The 24,160-nt window shown below is 39.7% G+C and overlaps 1 protein-coding gene across 1 annotated transcript in view; it reads right to left on the bottom strand.

Annotated features, from left to right (window-relative positions):
* The window catches only part of PTPRO (protein tyrosine phosphatase receptor type O), a 277,143-nt gene that overhangs the window by 131,423 nt on the left and 121,560 nt on the right, over positions 1–24,160 (bottom strand). The window contains exon 2 of the mRNA XM_040235255.1: positions 520–793. Within this exon, the coding sequence (XP_040091189.1) occupies positions 520–793 (274 nt within the window). The remainder of the gene's footprint in view (positions 1–519; positions 794–24,160) is intronic.

The following is a 24,160-nucleotide window of genomic DNA, read 5'->3' as shown; positions in this document are numbered from 1 at the left end:
TTTTCTCAGTTTGTTTCTTGGGCATTGGAAACATAGGCTATTTTCAGGCTGAGGTGGGGAAAAGCAACTGATAAATGATGTCTCTTATTCTCTCTCAGCTAAAAATGTGTAATTGGAATTTGAGCCAGCTAAATATGAGTATAAATTCTTTACTTCAAAAAGCAAGTTGCTTAACATGAGACTACATGTTCTAGCAGAAAAAAAATTATGATCATACTATTAAATTATATAATAGCAAATTACATGGTCCAATCATGTAAAATGGCTATTCAGTCTCAAAATACACTATTGAAATTGACTTTTTTGTTTAAAACACATTTTTTTAACAAAAGATTACAATATAATGTGATCAAACTATATTCAAACTGTGAGAAACTATATTCAAAGTGAAGCAGAACTTTGAACCTTGTCACTTGATTTGAAGGCAGTTGATCTTTCCGTTCTGGACTGACTCTGAGAACTACAAGAGAATACACCCAACAAAGAAACCCAGAGGATCATATCACATATGATGCTTACTTGTTAACACAGTGATCGATCTGGATGGCTTGGTAACCACATTTCCATTTACCACTACCAGAGTGATTATATAATATAGGCCATGATAATTGGCCTTAAAGATAATGGGAGGAGGCAAAGTACTGTTGAATTCCTCAAATTCGAAGAAGTAATTTTTTGATTCACCAGTTATTTTCACAACATACACAGATGATGGACTCATGACGTCTGAAGCTTCTAAAGAGACAGCGATGCTATTATCATCTCGGACAGTTACGTGGAATGTGGTAGCATCCTGTTTAAGAAAACAGAGAAAAAGAAAGTGGAGGTCAGGTTTCAGATTATTTTCATTAAAATTATACTGAGATAATTTCCCCAAAACTAATGTTGTAACAAGCATTGCTTCCTGAAATAAGGTAACCAGGTATTTTTAGTATATGCAGAAAATCAAAAAGATGAATATTAGCCCTATTGTGGCTATTGATCTTCTCAGGCTTTTTTACTTTTAGCATTCTTCTGGATTGAAAAGCTACTTCCAATTCACGGATTGTGCCATGTAGTGAACACAAAATAAAAACATCATGGAACTGTGTAAAAATAAGTGAATGAAACTTTCAGAGAAATCCTTGTTTTCATCTCTGTTGAAAAAGCTATATGGTTTAAAGAAGCACTGTTTTACTTGGGAGAGAGTAGTCCTGCTGTAGTCCTAGGAAAATTCTAGAAGAATGTTTCAACGAAGTTATTTTCTCCTTGACATCTCACCTGCCAGTTCTGACAACTAAAAAAAAAAAAAAAAAATCAGGGCTGAGAAACCTTATAATCCTTCTCTTTAAATTTTAACCAATCCTCATTAAAAGAAACCATGATGCTCTTTGAAGAAGGGGCTGGACTGAAAAGCTGTGGGCATTGATGGAAAAGTCAGCAGTCAGTGCACTGAAAACTTTGCTCCAAGTCCCCACCCCAGGTAATTGTTTATGATCAGTATTTGAAAAATCATTTGTGTAGTTGGTTTAAATATTCCTTCCTGATTCTTTCCCACACTCCATAGGCAGACTGGGACATCAGTTCTCTGATCTTGACAAGACTCGTGTACTTTGTAACATTTGCTGTTCTGTTTTCATTTTCCTTCTGGGTGTGTGTGATGTCCAGGACAAATTATTCCATTGCTCTGAGCCTCAGGTTTTTCTTCCATGAAAGTGGGACAGAAAAATTGCTGAAACTTGTCAAGAACTTACAAGCATCCAGGTACCAAGGTAGGTAGGCTATAGACATAATCATCACATTTAAGATTGATAGGGATCTCAGGAGACAGATATTATTATTTTCAATCTCGGCTTGTAGCTGAGAAAACTGAGAGCCCGAAAGATTAAGTCACTTGATCCAGGTCACACATATAGTTCAGACTCTTAACCACTGATCTACACAAGTATCAAGCTTGATCATTCCACATGTCTTTGTCTTCTCCTCTTGACTTATTTTCCTAACATTGAGACTGACACACAGTATATAGCTGATAATCATTTGTAAAATGAATGAAAGAATTGCTGATTACATTAATTATATGGGAGCCTTCTCCTCTTGGAATTAATCTGCTTATTGATTTTGGTACCTCGCATAGTGTCAAGACAAATCAAGCATGTGATACATCAATCCTTTAAAAGAAGATGTGAAAATATACTGATTTTTTTCTTCTTATTTAATTTTTTTAAGAAACTTAGTTTTTAAAGGTCCTGGTGCTAACAAAGAATTGGAGAAGGGCATGGCAACCCACTCCAGTATTTCTGCCTGGAGAATCCCATGGACAGAAGAGCCTAGTGGGCTACAGTCCATAGGGTCACACAGAGTCAGACGTGATGGAAGCGACTTAGCACCACTTATAAAGGTTATCTGGCTATTAAGAGAAGTTTAATTCTATTTTAACATCTAGTAGACCTAATAGTGGTATTGGTATGAATACCATCCCTACCTCACTAGTCTGTAAGTCCTCCAGGGCAGAGACTGCATCTTATTTCTAGCTGTGTCTTCAGCTCTAAGACCAGTACATGGCATACGCCAAGTGGTTTGTGAGCTGAATAGGCCTGGGAAAATTTCTTTAATATGGGATTGTCAGTGCAGATTTACTTTATTTTTAAAATACATTTATTTTACGTTCGTGAAATGGACTCCAAACAATAGCTACAGTACCACTTGCATGCCTGTGTGTTAAGTCACTTCAGTCATGTCCAACTCTTTGTGATGGTATGGACTGTAGCCCGCCAGGCTCCACAGTCCATGGGATTCTCCAGGCAAGAATACTAGAGTGGGTTGCCACGTCCTCCTCCAGGGAATCTTCCCTACCCAGGGGTCGAACCCAGATCTCATGTCTCCTGTATTGGCAGGCAGGTTCTTTACCACTGGCACCACCTGGGAAGCCCCCAGATTTGCTTTAAAAAAATATTTGTCACAGCCTGTAGTACATGGGATTTTAGTTCTGTAATGAAGGATCGAATCCACGCCCCCTGCAATGGAAGCACAGAGTCGTAACCACTGGACCACCAGGAAAGTCCCAGAACTCTTTGTTCACATTTGTCTCTCATCCTCTGATACATGTGCAGATTTTCAAAACTGAGTTCTGTACGTTTGGGATCAAATCTAAAACATGACCCATTCTCCATTGCCAGTAGTCAGTTGGAACATGAGGCTGATGCAAGCCCTGAATATCCAATAGACCTAAAATCTGGTTTTTATACCTTATTGATTACAGAAGTCAATTCACAAATTCAGAAAACAATAAGTTTACAGACATGGAATATGCAATTCCTAAGAATTCTTTGCTGTATGTTTTAACAGCCAGTAAACTGGAAGTGTTTGTGATAACGAAAAGAAGAATAAATAAACTCAATTTTGTAGCGTGTTGAAGAAATATATGTCTCATGTGTCATGATGCTTTGTAGACAGTTACAGCTTCCAGGGAAAGGAACTAATCTTCCAAATGCTAACAACAGCTTTGAGGATGATTGTATCAGCCATGAAAATAAGCATTGGCCCATGTGCTCCCAGGTTGCCAAAAATAAATCAGGGTGGGCTAATCAGATTCAGTCAGTGGAACTAATGAGAAGAAGGCAGCAGGCCAAGTGCGATCTAGGCAGTGAGCCTAAAAGAAATGTCATCTATGCTATTTCTTTCTTCTCTGTCCTCTTTGCTCCAGCTTTTCCTGGAATCTATGTTTAGGAGAAAATTCTGAATGTATGCTGCAGGCATGCTATCCTCGCTGAGAAGCAGGGCCAGAAAGAAGTGTCAGAAATAATCGAAATGGATCTGGTGCACTAAGGCAAGGCCAATGCTGATTTATTTGGTGGCTAGAAAAATATTTAAAACTTTTCTTTTTCCTTCTGAGACTGGTAATGCTATTGCTTGACTCTACAGTAAAAATATTTTCACTGAATGTCCTTTGCAGAACAAAGTTTAATATAGGAATTTCTCTGGTCCAACACCCTCATTTCACACTTGAGAGAACAGTGGTGCAAATGTCAGGCAGACAGTCGATGTCAGAACAAGGTCTGGGATCCACACGTTCTGGTGCCCCTTGGTATTTCTCTTTTTCTCAACTGGAGGTACCTGGCTTGAGGCAGCAAAACAGGGCCTGGGGGCTTGGATTCAGCAAGGAAGGGGAGCCCAGGAGCCTGCCACCTGTTCTATAGCCAGTCTTGGGAGAAAGAAGCTACTGGAAATAGAGTGGGCAGCACTAAAGAGGAGAAAAAATGGGGGATGAATCCCCTCGGATATGGGATAAGGACGTGAATTGGCTACAAGTATGGACTCATCAGAAGTCCAAGAATCTCTTCTAGCATCCTTGACAAAAGTAGCAACTGTGGTGTATTGACTAGCTTTGCACTAAGCATTATATATATATATATATAAAAGCTGAGACATTACTTTGCCAACAAAAGCCCATCTAGTCAAAGCTATGGTTTTTCCTGTAGTCATGTATGGATGTAAGAGTGGACCATAAAGAAAGCTGAACACCGAAGAACTGATGCTTTTGAACTGTGGTGCTGGAGAAGATTCTTGAGAGTCGCTTGGACAGCAAGGAGATCAAACCAGTCCATCCTAAAGGAAATCAATCCTGAATATTCATTGGAAGGACTGATGCTGAAGCTGAAGCTCCAATACTTTGGCCACCTGATGTGAAGAATTGACTCTTTGGAAAAGACCCTGATCCTGGGAAAGATTGAAGGCAGGAGAAGGGGATGACAGAGGATGAGGTGGTTGGATGGCATTAGCGACTCAATGGACTTGAGTTTGAGCAAGCTCTGGGAGTTGCTGATGGCCAGGGAAGCCTGGTGTGCTGCAGTCTATGGGGTTGTAAAGAGTTGGACATGACTGAGCGACTGAACTGAACTGACTGATATATATATGTATATACAAGAGAGTTGGACTATAAAGAAAGCTGAGCACCAAAGAATTGATGCTTTTGAACTGTGGTGTTGGAGAAGACTCTTGAGAGTCCCTTGGACAGCAAGGAGATCCAACCAGTCCATTCTGAAGGAGACCAGCCCTGGGATTTCTTTGGAAGGAATGATGCTAAAGCTGAAACTCCAGCACTTTGGCCACCTCATACAAAGAGCTGACTCATTGGAAAAGACCCTGATTCTGGGAAAGGTTGAGGGCAGGAAGAGAAGGGGATAACAGAGGATGAGATGGTTGGATGGCATCACCGACTCAATGGACATGGGTTTGGGTAGACTCAGGGAGTTGGTGATGGACAGGGAGGCCTGGCGTGCTGCGGTTCATGGAGTCGCAAAGAGTTGGACACAACTGAGCGACTGAACTGAACTGAACTGATACATACATATGTATATTTTCCTTTTATTCCTTACAACCATCTTTAGAAGTAAGTGTTTGGGACTTCCCTAGTGGTCCAGTGGTTAAAAATCTACTTGCCAATGCAGGGGCAAGGGTTTGACCCCTGGCCTGAGAAGATCTCATGCTGTGGGACAACTCAGCCTGTGTGCCACAACTACTGAGCCTGCATTCTAGAACCTGTGAGCTACAACCAATGAAGCCACCACAATGAGAACCTCAAGCAGTGCAGGAAAAGTAGACCCCACTTGCCACAACTATAGAAAGCCCAAGCGCAGTCAAAAGTAAATAAATAAGTAAATAGTCAATTCAAAAAGAAATCAGTGTTATTATTCCTATTTTGCTCAGAGATATTAAATAATTTCCTTAAGAACACAGCAATGGACTTGGAATCAGAGGGTCTGAATTTTTATTCTTTTGGGGAAGAGTATTACCCTTGTGAACTTGGGAAATCCCAGGGATCTTTTAACCATAGCTTCTTAATATATAAAATAGGGATAATTCCTATAACTCATGGGGTTTTTGTAAGGGTTAGATGGCTTTTACAAAAGTGCTAAAAGTGTGAAATCAATTAATATTAGCTGTATTTCAAAAATTATTGTGTTCATCAACTATACTCCTATATAAAATAAAACCTTAGAAAATCAAACTTTAATATGTACAATTTGTATCTGTCAATTATACCTCCATAAAGATGGTAAAAATAATTACCCAAGACTGACTAAGCAAAATAGAGACATCTATTTTATAATTATTATTCCATTCCATTAAAGAGGAAAATGCAAGCTTCAAAAAAATTTAAAGTTGTAATTAACATCATGGACTAAAATTTTCCCAATAAGTTGACAAAAAAAAAAAAAGAATATCTTGGAATGTTCCTGATGGTACTGTCTTTCATGGTATAAACGTTTCATTCAGTGGCTGTTCTATTTTTTTCTGTTTCAGCGTGTCTTTCAAATTAATGAAGAAAATAAAAGTCATTCACACAAAGACCATGAGATCAAAAAAAACCCCATGATATCATTCCACCACCACATCAAATTCAAAATGTCACATCATAGATAACTTATTGACTGCTTGCATATTTAAGACCATAATAATGCAGATATCCCTACTCTTGGATTCATAAAATTTGACATTGTTTTCTAAGTTTTATATGTATGTATAAATTTTGGGGTGTGTAAAAAAGGTTTTGTTTTAATTATGTTTGGAACCATTCAATGACCTTTCAACTATGGAGGTTCTGTAAATAGTCACTTAAAGAACTTCAAAACCCAGCCAAATTCAGTAGTTATGTTCACTGGATGTTTTAATCACAGATCCTTGGAGAAATAGCATTTATTAATTCAACGACAAACATTAGCTAACTGACAACATGACATCAGGCATAGTGCTAGCGTGCTAGGAGTTAGTGAAAGAGAAGTGTATAAGACAGAATACTTAAACTTCAGAAGCTCTGACTCCAGGGAGAGGTGCATAGTTATAACCCAGCTGAAAATCATTAGTTAAAAACTTTGAAAAACTGGTTGATACCTGTTTTTCCTGCCTATCTGAAATCCCTACTTAGATTGTACCCTCTTCTCTGGATCACTGCTTTTTTCCATTATAAAGCCCATAAGGATGCTGATGGGGTTGCTGATTATGGTGCCCAACTCCCAGATCAAAGTAGCCCAGGACGCAGTTTGGGTGAATCATAGTACCTATCTCCTCCCCAAGAAGATAGTTACAGAGACACACACGTGGACCAAGCCAGACAACCAAAATGCTTCCTCTGAAAAGTTTTAACTAGAATTAGTGAGAAGGATCCCTTCCCTTCTGGTCTCTTGCGTGTGTGGATGCAGACCTGGGGAAGTCAGTGTCTGTAATTTCTGCCCCTTGAAGATAGTTGTTTGAGGGAGAATTTCTGATTTGTTCCAAGACTCCAGTCTCTGTCATCATAAGGCCCACCCACCGTGCAGTTTGGTGACATGAGTGAATAAATTCCACTTATAGCTTAAGTTGTTTAAAGCTGGACTTCCAAAAGTTGCAGCCAAAGATCTTGAAAGAAGAATATTGTCCAGTATTATAGAGGTGTAAAGAAGATAGTGATCCATTCTGTTTCTTTGGCTAGATATCAGGGAAGATTTCAGGGTGAAAGTGATACTTGAAAGCTACTTAGGAGTTTCCCAGGGGTACAACAGTCAGAAAAGTCACCTGGAGAAGTGGGAAGAGACTCCACAGTGCTCTGGAGTATTTAGATAGTGGTAGGATGCTCAGATGGAGAAGGCGATGGCACCCCACTCCAGTAGTCTTGCCTGGAAAATCCCATGGACGGAGAAGCCTGGTGGGCTGCAGTCCATGGGGTCGCAAAGAGTCAGACATGACTGAGCGACTTCTGTTTCACTTTTCACTTTCATGCATTGGAGAAGGCAATGGCAACCCACTCCAGTGTTCTTGCCGGGAGAATCCCAGGGACAGGGGAGCCTGGTGGGCTGCTGTCTATGGGGTCGCACAGAGTCGGACACGACTGAAGTGACTTAGCAGCAGCAGCAGCAGCAGGATGCTCAGAAGAGAGGCTGGAGAGCCCTAGCACAATTTGTGCCTTGCTAAGGAATCAGGATGTATTTAAGCCCAAAAGAAATCGTGAATGGTTTTAATGTATAACAGTGACATGATTAGACAGATCACAATTTAGAAAGGCCGATATAGTTAGGAGGATGGACCAGTATAGTTAGGAATTGTCTGCCTGGGCCCATCTAAGGCCAGGAGAAAGTAAGGAGGCTGTTGTAACAATCCACATAAGACCTGAGCAGTCTCCGAGCAAGTGCACCACATCTGCCCCTGTTGACCTGTTTGTGTGATGTACTTCTAGAAAATTACCAGTGCACCAGCTGGCAATCCAATCAATGATTAGTCTTATCAGAGGGCATTTTAAAGGGAACACTTAAACAATTCTGCTGTGCTAAGGTTACCGCATAGGAAATGATGGAATGCTCAATTTTTTAAAATAGTAATATTAATGTTGTCTGGTGCTTATATAGCACTTACAACCATAATTCTCTGCAGACATTATGTAATGCATCCACGTAGACTCCTATCCAGTTCCTGGGAAACCTTTTCCAGTGAGATAGTCTTGGCGCAGTGGTAAAGAAGCCACCTGCAATACAGGAGACACAGGGGACACAGGTTCAGTCCCTGGGTCGGGAAGATCCCCTGGAGGAGGAAATGGTGATCCACTCCAGTATTCTGGTGTGCGAAATCCCATGGACAGAGGAGCCTGGTGGGCTAAAGTCCATAGATTCACAGAGAGTCAGACGCAACTGAGCATAGACAGTCTCTCCTTTCATTTCCTTCAGGAAGATCAGAGTCCTAGAGCTGCCCTGACAACTTCCTAGAATGATTGACGACTGTCTTTCTGAAACTGTCAGAGGAGAATTTGGATGTTGGTCTCAAAGGCTAAGGATGGCCTTTCCTTAATCTTCCATTATTTATTCTGATTATTCTTCAGAAATGTTTTGAGCAACCAGCATATATCAGGAATTGTGCAAGACATTGGGGATATATTCAATTTGTGAATGAAGAGAAAGACAGTTCTTATGTGACTCTGTCCTTCCTAGAATTGTGTCTGACTAATAATCATAGCAATGGCAATGGCAACAATGATGATCATATTATAATAAAGATCATTCCTTTATACACTTTTTATTATGTACTAGTAGAAAGCTCATACAGCATGTTCTTTTCTTTAAGCTTTTTATTTTGTATTGTGTTGTAGCCAATTAACAATGTTATGATAGTTTCAGGTGCACAGCAGAGCAACTCAGCCACACATATACATGTATCCATTCTCCTCCATACTCCCCTCCCATCCAGGCTGCCACATAACACTGAGCAGAGTTCCTTATACTATACAGCAGTTCCGCGTTGGCTATCCATTTTAAATATAGCAGTGTGTACATGTCAATCCCAAACTCCCTAACTATCCCTTCCCCCTGGCAACCATAACCTCATTCTCTAAGTCTGTGAGTCTCTTTCTGTTTTGTAAGTTCATTTGTATCATATCTTTTTCGATTCCACATATAAAGGATGTCATATGATGTTTCTCCTTCTCTGTCTGACTTAAGTCACTCACCAAACAGCAGGTCCTTGATAATGGCTTTCTGGGTGAATATGTTTACAATCTGCTCTGTACTGCCAGACTTCTTTATGTGGGTCCCAAATGTATCTTTTCAGTTGGAATACATCAGTTCTAACCAGGTGCCTGAGTCCACATTCATATCAATTCTGCCTTTCATGTTTTAACATGCTCAGATACAGCCATTTCTGTCTTTGTGACTTCATAAGACAGAGCCCTCATTTCTTTGGCCTCTTGGTAAAGGGGCCTAAACTCAAATGTCAGCCAGGTAATATAAATGTGTGAAGCAGTCAAGTATAAGAGGATTGGATGATGGAATAGTTATCAAATGGGGAGGTACAGGCATTGTCATAAAGCATCATTAAAAAGCACCATTACAACAAAGATAAAGATATACTGGCCAAAGAAAACACTTCTAGTTGCCTCTAGGCAAACATAAAATAAAGGTTATACTGGACTTTGGAATTATGGATAAAGATGTATTATGTCAAACCTAATCTATCATAAATAAAAAGTACATCTTTATCCACAGTTCCAAAGTGTAGTATACTCTTTATTTTATGTTTGCCTAGGGGCAAACACATGTGTTTTCTTTGGTCAGTATATCTTTATTTTGTTGTAATGGTGCTTTTTAATGACATAAATATACCGCCACGTAAAAAATAGATAGCTAGTGGGAATCTGCTATATAGCACAGGGAGCTCAGCTCAGTACTCTGTGATGACCTAGCTGGGCGGAATGGGGGAAGGGGAAGGGAGGGATGTTCAAGGGGGAGGGGATATATGTATACATATAGCTGATTGATGTTGTTGTACAGCAAAAACTAATACAACGTTGTAAAGCAACTATTCTCCAACTTAAAAAGATATATCTTCTAGGATAATGCAATATCATGGGAGTTGAAGGAATACAGTGTCAAGAAGAAAGTGGTCATCAGTGGTGTCAGACATTGCTAAGAGATAAAGGGCAAGGACTGAAGAAAAGCCTTTAGATTTGGTCATCAAGAAGTTCCTAGTGACATTTTAAAGGGCACATCCTTTACTAGTATAAAATAAGTGCACAACTTTTAAGGAGCTAAAGAGTAAGACAAACTGCATATCCATAGGACAGTTAAAATTTAAAGACAAGCAAGTGTTGACAAGGCCAAGAGGTATTTTCATTCTCTGCTGGTGGTAGTGGAAATTAGCTTAAGCATTTTGGAAAACTGGCAATATCTACTAAAGCTGAATATTTAAATAGCACATAACCCAGGAATTCTAGTTCTAGATACATGCTCAGCTGAAATGAATGCACAGGTGTACGAGATATGTTTGTATTGGTTTTGTTTTGGAGTTGTGATAAGATTCTGGGTTCATGGACATTGGTTATATTGTAAATAAATTAGTTAAAAATAAAAAGTGCCATACCAAAATAAAAAAATAGAAGACGAATACATTTGCAGTCCAGTCTCAACCCATGGGCTACAGCATTATAACCCTTGAATTTGTTGTACTGGCCATGTCCTTGATTAAATAGATTATCTTTGCACTTTCAGAATTCAATCATACTCTATTTGCTCTGTCCAACCAGAGTGCAGAATGATAAGTCAATTTTTACCCACTAAGCATTAATTTAAATAAATATGGATAATATATCCTTAGCAAGTTGCCATGTGTGTGTGCCTATGAATGACTAAAGTGGCATTTTATTATATACACTAATGCAGGAATTATTTCCTGACTCTTGATACGGACTGGGGGTAGAAGCTTTGTGGAACTCTTAATTTTGTGGATTAAAGTAAACACATTAATTTAATTTGAGGAAAGAATTCAATGTGGCATTTTTTACAGGGTAAAGAAACTCATGGTGAAGATATATGCCAAGACTGAATATACTATGTAAGATAATAACAATAGCAATTTTATGTTTTACATATAACAGTAATTTTATATTTTATAAAATGCTTCAAATAAATTTTCTCATTTGATCCTCAGAAACTTCCATTAAGTTATTATCTCATTTCACAGATGAACACACTGAAACCAAAGAAATGAAAGTTTCTTAAGGCTACTCTACTGTTACGTGGAGGAGCTGGTGCTCAAAGCAATGCTGGAAATACAAATTTTATGACTATTTTACCACAGTCCCCATACTGTCAGATCCTGGAGCCAAAAAGATTTCCCAAAAGCTAAATTTCATGAAAAGTGAAAGTGTTAGTCACTCAGTTGTGTCTGACTCTTTGTGACCCCATGGCCTGTAGCCCCACAGGCTCCTCTGAAATGGAATCCTCCAGGCAAGAATACTGGAGTGGATTGCCATTTCCTTCTCCAAGGGATCTTCCCGACCCGGGGATTGAACCCCGGTCCCCTGCATTGCAGGTGGATTCTTTACCATTTAAGCCACTTGCCTGTCCTTTAGTGAAAGTGAGTCGCTCAGTCATGTCCAACTCTTTGTGACCCCATGGACAATACAGTCCATGGAATTCTCTAGGTCAGAATACTGGAGTGGGTAGCCATTCCCTTCTCCAAGGGATCTTCAGAATCCAAGGATTAAACCCAGGTCTCCTGCACTGCAGGCGGATTTCTTACCAGCTGAGCCACAAGGGAAGCCCTGTGGTTGTCCTTAATTGGTGGTGAGCTCTCTCAACACAAGCTGTGACTTTTTCCTCTAGGTCATGCTTGAGACATGCTAAAAAAAGTATGATATCATGAGAAAAATCAGTTTGGGAGATAAAAAAGAAATGTTGGAGGTAGGGCTTCCCTGGTGGCTCAGAGGTTAAAGCGGTCTCCAATGCGGGAGACCTGGGTTCGATCCCTGGGTCGGGAAGATCCCCTGGAGAAGGAAATGGCAATCCACTCCAGTATTCTTGCCTGGAGAATCCCATGGATGGAGAAGCCTAGTAGGTTACCGTTCACGGGGTTGCAAAGAGTCGGACACGACTGAACGACTTCACTTTCACCTTCAGGCTGACCTGGGTTCAAATCTCACTTGAGTGATTGTCTTTCATTTTTTTTTTAAATTTTTATTTTTTACTTTATTTTACTTTACAATACTGTATTGGTTTTTGCCATACATTGACATGAATCCACCACGGGTGTACATGCGTTCCCAAATATGAACCCCCCTCCCACCTCCCTCCTCTAACATCTCTCTGGGTCATCCCCGTGCACCAGCCCAAGCATCCTGTATCCTGCATTGGACATAGACTGGCGATTCGTTTCTTGCAGGATTCTCTATGATCCACCCCCCAGAATTCTGGAAATAAAAGCAAAAATAAACAAATGGGACCTAATTAAAATTAAGAGCTTCTGCACAACAAAGGAAAATATAAGCAAGGTGAAAAGACAGCCTTCTGAATGGGAGAAAATAATAGCAAATGAAGCAACTGACAAACAACTAATCTCAAAAATATACAAGCAACTTACGCAGCTCAATTTCAGAAAAATAAGCGACCCAATCAAAAAACGGGCCAAAGAACTAAATAGACATTTCTCCAAAGAAGACATACGGATGGCTAACAAACACATGAAAAGATGCTCAACATCACTCATTATTAGAGAAACGCAAATCAAAACCACAATGAGGTACCACTTCACACCAGTCAGAATGTCTGCGATCCAAAAGTCAGCAAGCAATAAATGCTGGAGAGGGTGTGGAGAAAAGAGAACCCTCCTACACTGTTGGTGGGAATGCAACTAGTACAGCCACTGTGGAGAACAGTGTGGAAATTCCTTAAAAAATTGCAAATAGAACTGCCTTATGACCCAGCAATCCCACTGCTGGGCATACACACCGAGGAAACCAGAATAGAAAGAGACACATGTACCCCAATGTTCATCGCAGCACTGTTTATAAGAGCCAGGACATGGAAACAACCTAGACGTCCATCAGCAGATGAATGGATAAGAAAGCCATGGTACATATACACAATGGAGTATTACTCAACCATTAAAAAGAATACATTTGAATCAGTTCTAATGAGATGGATGAAACTGGAGCCGATTATACAGAGTGAAGTAAGCCAGAAAGAAAAACACCAATACAGTATACTAACACATATATATGGAATTTAGAAAGATGGCAATGATTGTCTTTTATTTTAATTCTTTGAGCCTCCTTTGCTTCTCATAAATTATGGAAAGCTAGAACCTATTATGATCAGATTTGGGGGAAAAAACAAGATTACATGTGTGTATTACCCAGTTGAATAATAGATACTTAGGGCCTTCAAAAACAATAGCTAATTGTTGTTGTAGTATTTATGACCTAATTTTCTCCTTGATTCTCTTTACATACCCCTTTGGGGTATGTAAATTTGATTTATTTTTACTTTCATGGGAGATTACGAACAGGAATAGAATCATGGTCCTATTTAAGATTTACATTAGATATAAAAATAATATATACATACATATTTGTATACATATGCACGTATGTGTGTGTGTATGCATGTGTACCTAAAAGGGAAAGTTTAGTTAGAAAATACAATAGACTACCTGGAATTTGGAAGGGCTGATGCTGAAGCTGAAACTTCAATATTTTGGCCACCTGACGTGAAGCGCTGACTCATTAGAAAAGACACTGATGCTGGGAAAGAGTGAAGGCAAAGGGAGAAGGGAGCAGCAGATGATGAGATGGTTAGATAGCGTCACCAATTCAGTGGACATGAATTTGAGCAAACTGTGGGAGACAGTGGAGGACAGAGGAGCCTGGCATGCCATAGTCCATGGGATCACAAAGAGTCAAACACAATTTAGTGACTGAATAACAACAGCCTGGAATGTATTACTTTCCCCATCAAATAACTATAGATAAAATGGCTCCAGAAAAGCACATATATATAATCTTAGTTATATATTTAGGGACATGTAAATTTGAGCAGATGTATCTTCTTAGGACACTAGCACCATGGTTCATAAATGGTTCCATAACCACTCTTTTGGTCTACTTATTGAATAATTAATATTACCCCTTTGGTGGCATCCTGAACAAGAGTGGCCAGCATTTTTTTTTTTCTATCATGCTTGTACGTGACAGCCTGAGCCAACATGTTTGACTGAAGGTTACTATGGGAACAGTTTCTAAGACGTACTGTGTTGACAAGTTTAAAGACCTGGGAAGCCATGCCTTGCTGATGATCCACTCAGGAGGAGGTGGCTCCGACACCCAGGAAGCCATGACATACATCTGTTCTCAACAATTCAATGACCAGGCAAGTTCTGCAAATGTGTGACATTCTTCTGGTTCAATATGTCATGAAAAATAGGGGTTCCTGACAGGTCAATTCTGTGAAAAAAAAGTGTTATTTTCATAACGTGAAGCCCTGACAAATATTATTTTGCCTGAATTTTTAAATTCCCCGTCCCTCTTCTCTATTCTTTCCAGAATTTATAGGTTTTAAGCATCAGAAAGATGCTTGTAAAAATGTAGCTGTCCCAGTTATTGAAAGATAATGTGAAAGATGATGGTGCTAATCATTTATTTTTTTGTTGGTCTCTCAGTCGTGTCTGACTCTTTGGCACGCCATAGACTGTAGCCCACCAGGCACCTCTCCATGGGGTTCTCCAGGCAAGAATACTGGAATGGGTTGCCATTTCCTTCTATGGGAACCCACTCTGGTATCCTTGTCTGGGAAATCCCATGGACGGAAAAGCCTGGTGGGCTACAGTCTATGAGGCTGCAAAGAATCAGACATGGCTGGAGTAACTAACACTTTTCTCCAGGGGATCGTCCTCACCCAGGGATTAAACCCAGGTCTCCTGCATTACAGGCAGCCTCTTTACCATCTAAGCCAGCAGGGAAGCCCAAAGTGTGTTAGCTGCTCAGTCATGTTCTGTTCTTTGCAACCCCGTGGACTGTAGTGCCCACACCCTGCATCCTCCCCCCCCGCCAACTCTGCCAGGCTCCTCTGCCCATGGAATTCTCCAGGCAAGAATCCTGGAGTGGGTTGCCATTCCCTTCTCCAGGGTATCTTCCCGACCCAGGGTTTGAACCCAGGTCTCCTGCATTGCAGGCAGATTCTTTGTCATCTGAGCCACCGAGTAATATAAAAATTTATTGATGAATGAAAAGAAGGTAAATTTTTGTAGGACATACAGTAAAAAGTTAAATACTTAAAAAAATTTTTTATTGGAGTTAGGTTGCTTTACTATATTGTGTTAGTTTCTCCTGTACAGCAAAGTGAATCAGCTATTCGTATACATATACAGGCCCTCTTTGTCACCTCAGAGCATTGAGTAGAGCTCCCTGCGATATACAGTAGGTTCTCATTAGTTATCTATTAATCATTTATTTTAGAGTGGTTGAATTCAGTCAAATTTCTCCACAGGCATGAAGTATCTCTCCAACTGTGACAGCAGTTAATTAATAAATCCTGAGGACAGTTACAAAGAGTGCCATCTGCTTACAAAACACACAGTTCATGGCAAATTTAGGTGGGATCCCTGTGACCTTCTGTAAGCATTGCCCTTTGACTCCCTCCTCGTTGAGTTGTTAACATTGTCAACAGCAGAACTTCCAGACCTCTAAGGCAAATAGTTTTTTATGCCCTCCACCACTACTGGGACTTTATGATTTTCTCAGAAGATGGATTGCCCCCATGCCAGATAAATTAAAGCCCAGAAGTCAAGGATGCTTTGCTCAATTTCAAGATGTAATTGAAAAGGTTCCCATAGTAACCTTCATTCTTTGTATCTTCACGTAGTTTTGAAAATTGAGTATCTGCAGTATGCAGACAGGATGGTGAAGAAAAGAAATTTGGTCCTGGTCCCAGGGGTGTTTGGAGTCTATAGCAGAAAAGAAAAATTATACTCTTTTAGATAATTAAATAATTATAAGTGGAAGAGGCCCTTTTGTAAAGAAGTGAATGATGATAAAAGAAGATCTAGCAATAGAATTACCCTAGAGAAGGCAATGGCACCCCATTCCAGTACTCTGCCTGGAAAATCCCATGAATGGAGGATCCTGGTAGGCTATAGTCCATGGGGTTGCTAAGAGTCGGACACGACTGAGTGACTTCCCTTTCACTTTTTACTTTCATGAATTGGAGAAGGAAATGGCAACCCACTCCAGTGTTCTTGCCTGGAGAATCCCAGGGATGGGGGAGCCTGGTGGGCTGCCATCTATGGGGTTGCACAGAGTCGGACACACTGAAGTGACTTAGCAGCAGCAGAGAATGCAAGAGCCTTTGCAGGTAAGTACAAGCTATAGTAAGAGTTGGACTGCTGATGAGTTGGAGAAAAAATACAACCTATGAAGAAGAGTGTATATGAAGATTTAGGGGCTGGAGAAAGCACAAGGTATTTGAGAAACCAGAATGACATCAGAATGTCCTGTAGTGAAGACTAGATCACGGGATACTTTGTAAGTCCTTCTAAAAAAACTGAGGCTTACTGCTCAAGGCAATGGAAAGCCACATATGGGTTATCAAGCAGGTGAGTGAAACAATCAGATTTGCATTCTGCAATAGAAGGAAAACATTTATTATGTTAACTACTACATTCATTTATTATGTTAAATTCTTAGTGGGGGAACTTTTAATGAAACAATACTTGATAAGGAATCCCTTGGGACAGAAAGGAACATTCTAACAGTATGAACAGAGGAATCTAGGCAAACAAACAAAATCCTCAAAAAAGACAGCTAAGCTATTCTTCAAATTACAAAGAAAAGAATGGCCTATTCCAGAAAGAAAGGGGGACAGATAAGAGAGGGGTGAGTGAAAGTTACTCAGTTATGTCCGACTCTTTGAAACATCACAGATTGTAGCCTGCCAGCTCCTTTGTTCGTGGGTTTTTCCATAATACTGGAGTAGGGAGGCATTCCCTCCTCCAGGGGATCTTCCCAACCCAAGCACAGAACCGGGGTCTCCCGCATTGCAGGCAGACTCTTTATGGTCTGAGCCACCAGGGAAGCCCGGATAAGAGAGGAGGGGCTGGAAAGAAAATGAAGAGCCAGAATGATGATGTGATATTGGGGTACAGAAGGGGCAATCAGTCAACAGAAAAGAATACACTTTGTGTTAATACTTCTTACGCATTACTTTGCTTAATCCTCTTAACAACCCTCTAAGATAAATATAATTTTATCTATCTTACAGTAGGAAGCGGAAATAATTTTGAATGGCTCTTTGACCAAGATCCTGCTAGCCTCATGATAAGTGTTCATAACATCTATTTGAACCATTTGAGGTTAACGTTGTACATATTCATCTTCATTTCACAATGTTAACTTTAAATCGTCACCATTTCTTACTTTCCACTGCATGAATAATTTGTTCAGCCATTGCTGATGCTATGAATTATAAGAAGGTTGGAACAACAATCTTATATTTAAATTTTATAAATGAAGCTCAAGAATATCTTTGTCTTTGGGAACAGCTGTAAAAAAACAGTATGCAGTTTACTGCACCAAATGAAAGGATCCCATTCTTTGAGAAAGGATGGCATTTCTATAAATCATGTTGTGGTATTTGGTGAGGAAATATTACTTTTACTTGACATACTGCACTTGTTGTTAATTGGCATTTCATCATTAAATAGCTTCTTATTGCCTTGTACAAGATGTAATTGAAAAGGTGACAAAAATAGAAATGTTTGTATCCTTGAAATAATTTTAAAGGTGGTTTTTACCATTAGAATATTTTGATGGGACAGAAATGAATGTAAAGGTAAAACTTTTTCAGAGTATTCTGTACAGAAATGTTAAAATCTTTTTCTACATCTTTGATCACTATTTTAGTTTCTGTTCCTAAAGGCAACAGCTGTTACTGGTGACCTGATACAAGTACCTCATGCCAATTTGCAATAATCTACACAATTTATGTTAAACAAAATATCTTTAGTAACAAAACCTGGTGGGCTACAGTCCCTGGGGTCTCAAAGAGTTGGACATGACTGAGCCTGCACACACACACACACACAAACACAGCTTTAATTAAAGTCAGCATGCAATACTTTCACTAGGTTGTGGCTGACTGTGAGATCTATATGACTTTTTTTTTACAAATTAATATCATGTGCTTTAAGTTTTAAAACGGACTTCCCTGGTAGCTCAGAGGTTAAAGTGTCTGCCTGGAATGCAGGAGACCAGGGTTCGATCCCTAGGTCGGGAAGACCCCCTGGAGAAGGAAATGGCAACCCATTCCAGTACTCTTGCCTGGAGAATCCCATGGAGGGAGGAGCCTGGTAGGCTACAGTCCATAGGGTCGCAAAGAGTCGGACACGACTGAGCAACTTCACTTTCACTTTTCACTTTAAGTTTTAAAACACAACTTTCCTTTCTTGAATATCCTGAAATATAATATTCAATATTAATTTTCTGTTTGCTAACTACTCCACTTTTTATTTCCTCCTTCTTGAATAATATTTTATGTCTCCGTTCTTCTCTACCTTCCCCCTCCCCCCAGTTTTTCTTCCCCTTCAAGTTGCTACTCATGGTCGGTCTTGTGCTATGTTTGGTTAGTTCTGGGTATAAATTTCCTGTAGATTTTAACCTCCTAAAGGCAGAGAATCAGGTGTCACTTACCATCTATCACAGAATCTAACACAGCAATTTACTATTTGGAACTTAATAAATATTTATCAACTGAAATTCATCCATTTAGCCATTCATCTACCTACCCTACCGTTATTGAGCCCTCAACCACATATTCTTTCTGTGTCTGTTCAGCTTATTCTTACATGTTGGAGAATTTCTTATTGCAGCTCAGTTTCTGGTTATTATGGCAAAATCATATCACTGTATTTTAAAACCAAAAGAATACTCGGCCAAAGTAAGAAACATATTAGGGAGAAAGGCAAGGAAGTAAGTAGAGAGAAAGCAGGAATTAGGCACAGAGGTAAGACTAAAGGGATATGAAGGAAGAATAGGTGAGAGATAATGAAGAAAATTTGTAAACTTGGAATAAGTAATTGTGAACAATAAAGCAGTGGCAGAATAAGACACATTTTATACCTTTGCTGGTCATGACTCTATGTTATTACTTAATATATGATAGAGACAAAAATCAAGCTAAATTTTTATTAATCTCCCAATTGTTTCCTTATCCATATCCACTTTCTTTTTTTTTTCTCCTGTGACTATAATATAATTTGTTTCTAACTTGCAGATAATATATTCTTAAAGACTCATAGATAAACCATTAATGAATCATACGTTGCTATGGAAACTAATAGAGATTTAATCATCTAACTGCCCATGCAGAGGCCATCCGTCCACTTAGCTAAGATGGTGCCATGGAGATTCAAATATTAGGTGGGAGATTGGGCTACAGGACCCCTTTCAATTCATAACTTTGAAGAGCTATGAATTAATAAAAGCGAACCTAAGAGTAATGTCTAAGAATATTAAGATATGCATGCCAGACTTTCTTTTAGGTCATAAGTATCCACGGTCTGTTTTCTTCAAAATGACTATTTCTCTCAAGCCTTTTCCATTAGCTTAAGCTTCAAGGAAACAAAACATGGAACATTTACTGGAAGAATTTAGTAATACTTTATGATAATTCAATATTATATTTTCCAACTATATTGCTGTATAATTTATAGTAGATATGATTAATTATATATTTACTACATAACAATATGATTTTCTGTTTCATTGGAACAAGAAATACCATTAACCTGATGCATTTGTTTAGCTGATTAATGCATCTACTTTGTGTATTTCATTTAGCATTGAGAGTGAGAAAGAGATTTTTACTTATCAGGTAATTATAATTAAGCCCATACTAACTGCTATAATTAAAGAAAGAAAAGAATAGTAACAATAGTAACAGCTAGCATATATTAAATGCCTAATATATGCCAAGGTTTATTATAGATGTTTAGATGAATTATGCCCAATCCTTAAAGCAATATTTAGCATTTATTATTATTTTATCAATAACTAGGAAGCAGATGATGGAATTCAAATAATAATTTGTAATGCTTACTTCTTGTTGGCTACAAGAGCATGACAGTGAGCAAGGGAGACCAGTTCAGCCTTCACAAAGATTAAGTCTAAGTGAACCATTACAGTCAGAGCAGCAAAAATTATGACAAGAAGCCCAATGTCCTCTGGTCGCCAAGAATATCTTACCTAGTGGTGATGAAGCTGATGCTTGAAAGATAGAGCAGGACTCAGTGGTCTACAGGCTAGAGTATAGAGGATGTTCAGGAGACGGGCTGAGAGCAGCAGTGTGTATAGGGACAGGGGGCAGCAGAGCATCTTCAAGGAACAGGAAGGGACTTGCAGACCATGTTCATGTGTTTCGGCATCACCTTGGGATCACTGAAGTGGTCTAAGCATCGATGGCCATGAGTAGATTTTCTTTTGAGAACAAAAGAAGTAGTGGTGTGGAGCTCAGATGGAGACAGGGTGAAATGAAGTAGAAGATCAAGAAGGCCATGGTAAAGGAACAGAACTGGGTCATTTGCAGTGAGGCAGATGGACATATAGTGTGAAGTAAGTCAGAAGGAGAAAAATAAATATTATATGTTAATGCATATATGTGGAATCTGAAAAAAATAGTTTATATGACCATATTTACAAAGCAGAAATAGAGAAGCAGATGTAGAGAACAAGCGTATGGGTACCAAGAAGGGAAAGGAAGGGGTGGGACAAGCTGAGAGAGTAGCATTGACATAGATACACCACCATGTGTAAACTAGACAGCTAGTGCGAAGATGCTGTATAGCATAGAGAGCTCAGCTTGGTGCTCTGTGATGACCAAAAGAGTTGGGTGAGAGTGGGGAGGGAGATCCAAGATGGGGGGGATATATGTATATATATAGCTGATTCATGTTGTTGTACAGCAGAAACTAACACAACATTGTAAAGCAATTATAATCCAATAAAAAAGTGTACAAAAAGCACATTCCAATAATAAAATAAAGCTATTTAAAAAAAGAAAGCTGTGGTAATAGTTGAAGCAAGACTTATCTGGACAAGGAGACAAGGGTGGCAATGAGAGATCTAGTAAGGAAGAATCAGTGAAGTCCCAACAAGCTGTCGGTGGGAAGGAGGCTTGAGGCTTGGAGATTATGTTGTCTAAACTCCTTAATACGGATGAGGAAATCCAATGCCAGGAGGTGGGAAAGGGTCTGCCTAGGTGTATCCACCTGGTTAGAGGAAGATGCCTATGAAATGCAGATCTTCTTGAACTCGCCCCAGTGATATTTCCACGATGCTACTTTATCCTCCCAAACCTACCAAATCAATTACTTTTTTTTTCTATTTCTGCCATAAGAAATAAAGCTGACTTAGGTGCTGAAGAACTGAGGCTTTCAAATTGTGGTGCTGGAAAAGAATCTTGAGAGTCCCTTGGACTGCAAGGAGATCAAACCAGTCATTGCTAAGGGAAATCAACCCTGACTATTCATTGGAAGGACTGATGCTGAAGCTCCAATACTTTCATCACCTGAGACAAGGAACGAACTCATTGGAAAAGACTGTGATGCTGGGAAAGATTGAGGGCAGGAGGAGAAGAGGACAACAGAGGATGGAATGATTAGATAGCATCACTGAATCAATGGACATGAATTTGAGCAAACTCCAGGAGACAGTGGAGGACAGGGGAGTCTTGCATGCTGCAGATCATGGAGTTGCAAAGAACTCAACAGGATTTAGTGCCTGAACAGCAAGGTAAATCTGGCACTCACATGAGTGGAGTGGACAGAGTTGGAGTCTGTTGTATACAAGTGATTATTTTCCAAGGAGAGATGGAGACTGCTTGCAGAATTGATCATTTTTTTTACAACAAATGAACAAATTAAAAACACAAAACAAAAAATTGAGAGTTTTTCACTGCATTTAAGCACAAACATACAAAAAGTTATCATAGCATAAGAGAAATAGCTTTCGTATTATTTCATACTACGAAAACGCGTGTCGTACTTTAGTAGAGCTTCACAAAATTACAAGGTATATGAATTTCTTAGTGCAAGTTCATGTGCCTGATGCACCATGAGGCCGAACAAACTGAATCATCCTTGGAGTTTGGAGCAGATAAAGGTTTACTGCAGGACCATGCAAGGAGACCATGTGTCTCATGCATGCAATAAAAAGCCTCGAGCTCTCCCAGGGGTTTCGCAAAGCACTTTTACAGGCCAGGTGAGGAAGAGGGGTGGTCGCAGGTTTTGTGATCAGCTAGTGCACAATTCTCTGACTGGCTGATAGTGAGGTAGCTGGGTGGTGTCACAGGGGTGAACATGACCAGTCCTTAGGGTTCAGGAGGCCTAGGGCTATGTGCTCATGGCCATCAAGTAGTTAACATCCTCCATTTGTTGGAGAGGGGAAGGCTTTTTACATCTGCAAAACAACTCAGGAAATGTGCATCAAATGCTGTCATCTAGGTACTTCAGAGAGGAGCTAACTCAGAGGATGGGGCTTCCCAGGTGGCTCAGTGGTAAAGAATCTGCCTGCAATGTGGATCATGGGTTCAGTCCCTGGGTTGGGAAGACCCCCTGGAGGAGGACATGACATCCCACTCCAGTAGTCTTGTCTGGAGAATCCCATGGACAGAGGAGCCTGGTGGGCTACAGTTCAGAGGGTCACAAAGAGTCGGACACGACTGTAGCAACGAGCACGTGCAGAGAAAATGAAGAAGAGTCTTGAAAGCCAGGCTAAGAATTTGAACTTTGTGAGCAAGAAACCATTCAACAAGTGTTTTATAGAATCTACTGTATAAGGCCTTCTTATAAGCCCAGACAGGTAATGCTAATTCCCTATTCTTTGCTACTCTTCCTTTAAAATCAATGCATTTGGCTAGACAGGGGAATATGGAATAGGCAAAACTATAACCCTAGATGGATTCTTTTAAATAAGATTCCACATTACTCAAGCATAAAAAGGATGAAATGATGCTATTTGCAGCTACATGGATGGACCTAGAGATTATCATAATAAATGAAATAAGAAATTGAAAGACCAATACCATATGATATCACTTACATGTCAAATCTAAAACTTGACGCTAATGAACTTATCTGTGAAATGGACTCACAGACACAAAGAACAGACTTGTGGTTGTCAAGGGGGAAGCGGGGTGCAAAGGATTGGATTGGGAGTTTGGGATTAAGAGATGCATGCAGGTGTGTGCTTAGTCATATCCGACTCTGCAATCCATGAACTGCAGCACACCAGGCTTCCCTGTCCTTCACTGTCTCCCAGACTTTGCTCAGACTCATGTCCATTGTGTTGATGGTACCATTCAACCATCTTACCCTCTTTCGTCCCCTTCTCTTGCTTTCAATCTTTCCCAGCATCAGAATCTTTCCAAAGAGTCGGCTCTTCACATCAGGTGGCCTAAGTATTGGAATTTCAGCTTCAGCTTCAGTCCTTCTAATGAATATTCAGTACTTATTTCCTTTAGGATTGACTGGTTTGATCTCCTTGCAGTCCAAAGGACTCTCAAAAGTCTTCTCCAGCACCACAACTCAAAAGTATCAATTCTTCGGTGTTCAGCCTTCTTTATGGTCTAGCTCTCACATTCATACATGACTGCTAGAAAAACCATAACTTTGATTATACCAACCTTTGTAAGCAAAGTGATGTTCCTGCTTTTTAATATGCTGTCTAGGCTTGTAATTGCTTTTCTTCCAAGAAACAAGCATCTTTTAATTTTGTGGCTGCAGTCACTGTCCACAGTGATTTTGGAATCCATAAAAATAAAACCTGTCACTGTTCCAACTTTTTCCCCATCTGCTTGCCATGAAATGATGGGACTGGATCTCATGAGAATATTTT

This window comes from Oryx dammah, unplaced genomic scaffold, assembly GCF_014754425.2.
Source record: "Oryx dammah isolate SB20612 unplaced genomic scaffold, SCBI_Odam_1.1 HiC_scaffold_29, whole genome shotgun sequence".
In the NCBI taxonomy this organism is placed as follows: domain Eukaryota; kingdom Metazoa; phylum Chordata; class Mammalia; order Artiodactyla; family Bovidae; genus Oryx; species Oryx dammah.
Note: the sequence above shows the minus strand (reverse complement) of the source record. Positions and strands in the feature narration are given on the sequence as shown.